This window comes from Cyprinodon variegatus, unplaced genomic scaffold (assembly GCF_000732505.1).
Source record: "Cyprinodon variegatus isolate N-32 unplaced genomic scaffold, C_variegatus-1.0 Scaffold910, whole genome shotgun sequence".
Classification (NCBI taxonomy): Eukaryota; Metazoa; Chordata; class Actinopteri; order Cyprinodontiformes; family Cyprinodontidae; genus Cyprinodon; species Cyprinodon variegatus.
The window spans coordinates 191,550-200,407 of record NW_015151363.1 but is presented as its reverse complement, the minus strand read 5'-3'; the positions used below and the strand labels follow the sequence as shown (position 1 = coordinate 200,407).

The 8,858-nt window shown below is 42.7% G+C and overlaps 2 protein-coding genes across 2 annotated transcripts; one reads left to right on the top strand and one right to left on the bottom strand.

The window, feature by feature from the left end:
* Positions 1-6: 6 nt before the first annotated feature.
* Positions 7-3,531, bottom strand: snx20 (sorting nexin 20). Its single transcript, XM_015398066.1, has 4 exons — positions 3,347-3,531; positions 2,503-2,582; positions 1,330-1,472; positions 7-1,131 (listed from the first exon to the last, which is right to left on the bottom strand). Exons 1-4 carry the CDS (start codon positions 3,409-3,411, stop codon positions 460-462), a joined length of 960 nt encoding a protein of 319 aa, XP_015253552.1. The 5' UTR covers positions 3,412-3,531; the 3' UTR covers positions 7-459.
* Positions 3,532-4,045: 514 nt separating this feature from the next.
* LOC107099800 (apoptosis facilitator Bcl-2-like protein 14) lies at positions 4,046-8,858 on the top strand. The gene is made up of 5 exons (XM_015398067.1): positions 4,046-4,221; positions 4,372-4,461; positions 7,447-7,505; positions 7,582-7,854; positions 8,752-8,858. The coding sequence occupies exons 1-5, from the start codon at positions 4,056-4,058 to the stop codon at positions 8,767-8,769; spliced, it is 606 nt and encodes a 201-aa protein (XP_015253553.1). The 5' UTR covers positions 4,046-4,055; the 3' UTR covers positions 8,770-8,858.

The following is an 8,858-nucleotide window of genomic DNA, read 5'->3' as shown; positions in this document are numbered from 1 at the left end:
TTTGAATCAATCTGACTGTTTGATCTGGTGAACTGGAAAGTGCCTTGAGATGAAATGTGTTGTGGATTGGCGCTATAGAAATAAACTGATTGAAATGATTTCAGAGGTAATTCAAACATATTGCTGTTAGGTTTTTCAAGTGATACTTATGTTCCTTCTATCTAAGGCCCTCATTTGATGAGCGGCACGGTGATGCAGTTTGTAGCAGTGTTACGTTGCAGAAAGAAGGTCCTGGGTTCGACTCTTGATCCTCATGGAGTGGAGTCTGACATCCTTCCACAGTCCAACAACGTGACTGTTATGTTAGTTGATGACTCTGGCGTTAGGTGTGTGTCTCTGGGATATACTGGTGACCTTTCGACCCGATAGAGAAGCAGTAGAAGATGGTTGATCTAAGTTGGTTTAAAATCCTCATGGTTTTCTAACTGTTCCAGGTTCCCAGGTCAGTCTGGGTTCCCCTCAGATGAACTTGTGGATCACCACCTCTTTCAAAGATTGGAAGGACACCTCTCCTCTCTCCCCATTTCTGAGGGCCGTCAGCTCGTCCTGCAGCTGAGCCACGGGACGTCCCAGCTGGTAGCCCAGGTCCACCAGCAGCTCCAGCAGCGCCGCTCTGTAGTGCTTCAGTCCATATCGCCTCACTGGAGGGAGCGCTCTCTGAGCGGTTGAGAACGCCTGCTCCGGCTCATCCAGGTCGCGGTAACACACAGCGACGGCTGACAGGGTGGGGACGGTCAGGGTGGAGTTCTGCCACGGCAGCAGCTTCTCCTGGATTTCCAGCACCGTCAGCAGCAGCTCCAGAGCGGCCTTGAACTGCCCTGCTCGGAGCAGCACGTGGGCCTGCTTCTGCTCCTGTTCGGTGAAGAACTCCGAGAAGAGAGCCGAGTGTCTGACACAGCGGGTGGAGAACAGCTTGGCCAAGTAGTCCTGCAAGGCTAGCCGCCGCTGCGAAATTTTCTCCGGGTTGAAGTTCCTCGTCAGAATTTTCCGGGGCAGAGAAACATCCTCCAGCTCTTCATCGAACTCCTGCAACAGTTTATGGTGAAGCCGGAGGAAGTCACTGTAGCGGCGCTCTACGGAAACGCGGCGGGAATCGAAGCTGCCAGAGCGAATCACCACGATCTGAAACACCTGGAAACAGAGAAGGACACATCCAGCATTATTCAGAGATTCAGACAGCAGGTTCCTCCTGAGCTTCATATGCTGTGGGGTTTTTTTTCTCCTGATGAGTTTTTATTCTCAGTCGCAGCCGACTCCCTTATTCTGCCTCCGATTGTCCCCTTGGACCCTCCTGCCTGGACTCCTCTGTGTTTCTACTGGTTTTCTCACCACGTGTTTGTCCAGCGGCTGCTCCACAACTCGACTCGATGGGATCTCAAACAAAAGCCGAACTGGACGCTCTCTTTGCTTTGCCTGCTTCCAGTTCTGCTGGAGCTCCCTAGTGGTTAAACTGGAACAACTGGGCATTCCACCTAACACAGAAAGAGACAGAACCCAATCATCTTACCCCAACAGTCAGAAAAGATTAAGCCCATTTGCCCATTTAAATGTGTGGGAACAACAGTCAGAAAGTTTAGGGCAGGGATCTTCAACGTTTTCCAGGCCAAGGAACCCCAAACTGATGGCGAGATGGAGCGGGGACCCCCTAATTATACATATTGTATGAAATTGTGTTTTACTATTACTTTTTACAGATGGAGTAATGTAACAAAAGTAATTCCTCCCTGGGATTATTAAAGTATCCCTGATTCTGATTCCTGGTTGATGGGACAGGTGTTGTGAATGAAACGGTGCCCAGCTTGAAAGAGCTCCTGTGTGTCGCTGAATGTGAGCATTGATGACTGAAAGACATCTTCTGCCTCCATTTATCTGTTTACTAGTGTGTTGAATTCATCTTAATGTGGATTTAAAAACATTTAAATTAGTGGAAAAATATGCAGGGGGGAATATAAAAAAAAGTCTAAACAACCAAAACTTTCGCAATCCCCATGCAGTACCCTCGTTGAGCCCCTGTGGGTCACGGACCCCATGTTGAAGACCTCCACTTTAAACTATTCTTCATGACCGCAGATCTTTGTTTGATTAAAGAAAGAAATGCAGATTTTCGACAAAACAATAAAAAATGTGGCTTAACTCATTAGAAAGCTCCAGATCATCATAAAGGTGATCAAAACATTGTGCCTGTGAAGCCAGGCCAATAACAATCCTAACAACTTCCCTTAAAGTGTTTTTATCTCCTCCTGATAAACGAACAGAACCCTTTTTAAGATGAACTTCTAGATTACAGATAGAGATCCATTTGGTCATCATGGTGAAGAACATTAAGGGACCTTCCGGATGAACCATTCTTTCATTACTTGATTAGGGAAGTCTGGATCTTCTTCAGAAATCTTGATATGTCATCCAGATTCATCTGATCCCTACAGAGCTTTGATTTAATGAGACCTGAAGCTAAACTCCCCATTTTACAGCAAACACAACATGAAGCAAAAACATCAGTACCTGCAGTCGGATCACTGTCATTCGGGTCATCAGAGCCCCTCCCTGGTTCTGCCATGGGGTCTTTGCAGCTGATCCTTGAGCTGAGAAAACCAGAGGTCAGATCCGGTGCTAAGAAATGTCAGGGTACCTCTCATTAAACTGGGTTCTAGGATCAAACAGGTCTGCTAGACACTGAAAAGCTCACACTGATTGTCCTGACATCAAGAATTCAGAACATGTTTGTGCTCAAATGAGGAAGTTCTACAGATAAAACAGGAACCAAATGAAGGGAACCAAAGTTCAACAACACAATGGCCAGGGAGCGCTTGTTTATGGGCTGCTGACACAGCAGAGGGGTGGAGGTAGTATCAATGACTGCAAAACAATCTTTGCTTCTGCAGCTTACAGTGTAGCCAGGCTGTCTGGCAGGCAGAGGATGAATGGAGGGAGGTTTGGATCCCACCTGCACATCTGGGTGAAGTCAGAGCTCCAACTTTGTCTAATCAACTGGGAAAGTAAAATGGAAAATATCTGAAGAGCCATCAGACCCTCATGGGAGAAGAGGGGGATCATCTCTGTAGTGGCTGTCACAGAGGGAGAACTACAGCTCCCAGAATGCACTTCTGCAGGAAAGCTCAAAGCTATGTTAGAGTAACTGAATAAACATTTAGATTAATAGTTGGTTAATATAACAAACATTATTATGATTAAAGCATCTGTTAACATAAGGAGAAATTATCCTTTAAATTATCAAGTTTTATTCTTTTTTTCTTAAAAACATTTAAAATGTATAAATTATTATAAAAAAAATATATTTATTTCACCTTCTTTCGTGGTGTTTGGAGAAGCAGGAATGAACAGTTACCTGTTAGAACTTGTTTTCTGTGAAGCAGCGCCCCCCAGCGGCAGGAGATTCAGGAAGACGGTCATCTGGCTGCTCACTGCAGCTTCAAGGTGAGTTCTGGTTCTGGTTCTGGTTCTGGTTCTGGTTTTGGCTCGGAACAGCTTCGGACACCTTCGGGTCAAAGGTATGGGTGTTTTATTGTACACGCACGCGCGCCCCGCGCTGCAATTATGCGCGTGCAGAAGTCTCGTTACTGTTTGCTGCTTCTGCGAAAAGTGAAACTATGAAGTAACAGGAACTTAATTTCATACTAATAGCGGATGTTTCTGAAATAATTACTAACCGTTCATAGTTTCTTTTTTTTATAAAAGATGGAGTCTTTTCTGTTGGTTGTTTGGAACATCCGGGATAAATGACGGGTCTGCAAACCTGATTCCAGCTGCTGCAAAATGACTTTTCAGAGGAAATCTGCCACTGAAGTCAAACAGCCTGATAGATCAGCTTATTGCTCTGAAGATTCAAAGTTCCAGAACAATCTCTGTCGGTTACAGAATATAAAAATGAAACTAATACAACCAGAGGATTTATCTGATTCAGTGTAAAAATAGAATTAAAAGCAAATGAGTTTAGAGCAGGAAAACAGGAAGAGGTGAAGTATGAGATCAGGACCATGAGGACCCAGAACAGGTTTACTGTGAACTGTCATCTTCTTCTTTTCCTTCAGGTGAACATGGAGGAAGACAGCAATGTGTTACAGCTGCTGGAGGAGTATTGCAAACTGAGGTCCTGCGGTCCCAGGCCAAAGGTCACTTATAAACAACAAGGGGGTTATCGACAGTTATCCCATGATCTGTTAGAGTCTGACTCCTTTTATCAATCTGGATCTCTGAAAAAAGGTGGGACCCATTTAAAAAAAATACACTTGGTCTTCTTGTTCATGCAGCAGCGTTTAACTTGAATGTTCCAGATGTCTGTCTCACGGTGAAGCAGGTAGCTGAATGTCTCCATGGAAACAATATCTAACAACTCCTCTGATTTTTCCACAGAGGTCCCGACACTGTTGGCGACAATCGTGGATTCGGCGCACATCGCAGATTCGCCGACGATCGCTGAGCAGAACCTGCAGACGCAAGACGGTGAGATCCATTGAACTACCTTCTGTTCCTCAGCAGCTGGTTCTGTTCATTATTCTTCTGGGTTTTATCCTCAATCGTCAGGTTCTGGAAACAGAATTGGACAAGGATAAAAAAAAAAAAAAAACATTCTGAGAGTTCAGAGTATCTACAGAAACATCTGGAGGTTCCGCCATCAGCAGATGGATCAGAGGTTTGGAGATAGAAAGAGCTTCATCAAAAGTTTAGATCACAGAACCAAGTCTGAACCGTTAACCTCCTTCAGAAGATCATCAACCAGTTCAGTGTTCTGTAGTTCAAGGGCGAAGCTAGAAGGGGGGCCAGGGGGGGCCAATGATTGGCTAAGGGTAGCCATGGCCACCCCTACCATTTTATTCTCTCTAATAATCAAGTGGAATATTTAAAACATTAAAATTCTTCATATATTACTTCCTATTTTTTTTTTAATCATATATTCTTAATTACTTGATAACAAAAACACTGTGGATAATTATGCACATCAATATACTAACATTAAAGATGATAAGTACAGAATTCATGCTCTTTTCAGAACTACATTTAGTGTTTTTGGTGTAAAGAGAAAATTATGTGTCTCTGCATTCATTTAGGAGTCTTAAGTGAAATCATAGATAAATAACTATTTTAATAAAAACTATTTTATGTAGATAATAGTACTTGTAAATATAAATTTTATGCAGTATGATAATTGATAAAAGTAGGTAATGACAATGGAAAAGATGTTCACCCCAGAACTCAAACCTGAAAGAACTTTATCCACTATACCTTTTATCTAGAAAGCTGTAGAAAGCATGGATGTTTACATGTATGCTTCTGTTTGGCTATAGGAAATTAAAGGAATAGTACACCCAAAACATGATTAGCCTTCATTTTCTACTCACCCCCATGCTGAACAACACTCTGGAGTACTTTTTTGATATCTCAAATGCATCTGGAGATCTGGGAGGCTTCTTGCTGTCTGCTGACATTCAAATAATGGAGGTCTATGGCGCCCGAGGCAGAAAGGTCCATAAAAGTCCACAAAAAACGTGTCAATATTCCTCCATACTGCTCGTCCAATGTATTCCAAGTGTCCTGAGTGGGTAGCATCCAGAATTTACTCGAAACGAAGTCATTTAGAATGTTTTTAGAGCATAAACAGTAGTGTATAGGATTTCCTAAAAGCGCGTTCACGAGTCTACGGAAACCGCGGCAGACCAAACCAGACGAAAGTTCGCATTCAGCTCGGCAAAGAACTCATGCTCTTCCTCGACACTGAAGTCCTCAGACATTTTTCTTTCGTTGTTTCTTTCTTTGCACAGGTAAACAGCACATTTCTTCTTCTACGCTTGCATTATCGGCAGAGCAGACGCTGAATGCGCACTTTCATCTGTTTTGGTCTGCCGGCTTCCGTAGACTCGTGAACGCGCTTTTAGGAAATCCTATACACTACTGTATGCTCTAAAAACATTCTAAATGACTTCGTTTCGAGTAAATTCTGGACGCTACCCACTCAGGACACTTGGAATACATTGGACGAGCAGTATGGAGGAATATTGACACGTTTTTTGTGGACTTTTATGACCTTTCTGCCTCGGGCGCCATAGACCTCCATTATTTGAATGTCAGCAGACAGCAAGAAGCCTCCCAGATCTCCAGATGCATTTGAGATATCAAAAAAGTACTCCAGAGTGTTGTTCAGCATGGGGGTGAGTAGAAAATGAAGGCTAATCATGTTTTGGGTCTACTATTCCTTTAAGGCTAGCCTGGGTGCCAGTCCGAACTTAGTCCCGCCCACAAGGTTTGAGGTCGGGAAGTTCGGTCTGGCTCTGCTCCATAGTAGCGCGAGTATTAAAGCCCACTGTCAGGCGATCCAATCAAATTGTCAGGGCGGGCTTTATACGATGATGGACAGATGATCAAGAGTAACGTTATCAACCACGTGACCAAAGCGCGCTTGGGTGACAACAATAATGGCTGCCGCTGGAGAGTTGAGGTGAGTAGATTCTGCTATTAGGTCTGTTCTAGAAGATATCGACAGCAAATTAATTTTAAAAGAGGAACAGAGAAACGCGATCAAGTCTCATCTTCTTATTATAGGCGTGCAACTGCACGCTTTGATTTTTGTTGACAACAACTATGCCTCGCTTAACATACGTCACGCACTCCGTTGCTCTTATTGGTTGTAGGTCTATCCAATTGAGTGCAGAGGCATTTTTTTTCCTGGTTCGTTCAAAACACGCCCCATAATCACAGCTCTATGGAGCAGCATCAGACTCATTCTGGCTAGAATTGAGTCGGACTACGTCAGGCTACTTTAAGGCTGTAGGAAAGTATAGTTTGTCATTATTTAGAAAATATGGATGTTTTACTCATTAATTGTCCTGTTGGAACAGCGTAGATTGACCCAGAGGTTCTGGTGCCTATCCACCCCTCAGTGGTCACTGGTTATTACCTGGGCACCCTTATAAAGATTTTCTGGCTACGCCTCTGCTGTAGTTTCCTTTGAAGCATCATGAAGTGACCTTTAAGATGCCTTCAAAACACCCAGAACCAGGATTTCTCAGGAGAATGGATCATTTGCTCGGATCTAAATGATTACTGAACATCAAGGTTAAGAGGACATGATGGGGAGACTGAGTTTTTATCATTAAATGCTATTAAGTTAAACAAGAAAGAATTTGAAGCAGCCTCAATGACCTGTAATTGTTTTACTTGATGTTTTTTTTATGTACCTGTCATTTAATTTAATGTATTTTCTTTTAATATGTAACTTTGCTGCCTCTTGGCCAGGACTCCCTTGAAAAAAGAGGGTTTTAATCTCAATGGGATTTTTTTTCCCTGGTTAAATATATAAATAAATAAAATCTCTCCTCTGATAGGAGAATCTTTCAGAACCGATTAGGTTCCAGAAACGGTTCCATGGTTCTGTCCTTGTGTCTGGGTTTGTTTGGATGTGGGAGGTTTCTGATCAGTTCTGTGTTTCTGCAGAGATCATCCAGAGACTGGTCCAGCTCTTGATAACATTTGGAGATGACATTGAAGCGAAGGTGTGTTCTGTTCCAGATCCAGAACCAAACCACGGGTCCAAACTGTCTGATAATCACAGTTTCTATTTCCACTCAGCTCAAACAGAACCCTGCGCTGCAGCAGCAGCTTCAGAACCTGAACTACACTATGTTCGAGAAGCTGACCTCCACTGTGCAGAACCTGCTGGTGCCATCGGTACCGGGCCCGGGCTCTGACGGCCCAGTCCAGCAGCAGAGGATTGCCTGGGCCTTTGAAGTGACCAGCAGACTGTCAGCGGTCCACGTGGTCCAGCGTAGAACAGTACTGCACTTTGGAGCCCAATACATCGAACAGAACCATGCTGGCTGGATCCAGCAGCATGGAGGCTGGGTGAGAGGGGTGGTTCTGATCCGCTTGGATTGTCCTGAGCTGTTCTATGCAGCAGACGGCGATCAGAGGGATTTCAGTCTGGAAAATGTTTCTGGGTCAGTTCTGGTAGAACAGTGAGGGTAACGCCCACTGACAGCGGGAGCCAATCAGAGGACAGACCATCTAAGCTGGTGACACTGTTAAAATGTCTAAAATGTGAAGGTGTAATAATTCATCCATCAGTTCTGATAAAGCGATTAATTAACTATAAAAACTATGAAAATATCGACACCATCGCCATCTTTTCAATTCACCAAGATTAAAGCGCCACAATATGACCTGTTGTTCTTTTAATATTTTCCAATAAGAATAATGCTTTAATTTAAATGTATAAGTTATGATATAGATTATTGTATTAGATCAGCAGACGATATGACATCATATTGCCTACTGATTTTTATAGTAAATTAACTTATTATTGTATCATTGATTAATATTAGCAGACACATGGTGCCTTTAATGACACATAAATGTATATTATTAGCTATGCTGATGAAGATTCTCAGTCATCCAGGTCATAGTCATTACATAAAAGTTTAAAAACAATCTACGAATCAATTTAAATGTCATGACATTTGAACTGAGAAAGCTTCCTGGAGGGGAAGCGAAACATCTTCAAATCTTGGAAACCAAGTCCAGTGGATTGTTTTTAATTTTTATGTAATAATATTAGCTACTTTTTCAAGCAGTTTTATATGATTAAGTCCTTCGTTTATTTCTTTATGTATTTTAAATTATGGCAGGATTGGTCCTCCATACATATGTTTCTGTTACAGATATTATATCCAAATGTTTTTACTGTTTTCTTTTCGTGTGCTTAATTTTGAAAATGATCTCTGATCTTATTTCTGTGTCCAGGACGAAGCTTTCGACTGATCTGCAGATCTTATGGATGGAGGCGACCAAACTGTGAACGATATGCTTTTTTTTTTTTTTTTTTTCCTACCTCCTTAATATTCGTCTTA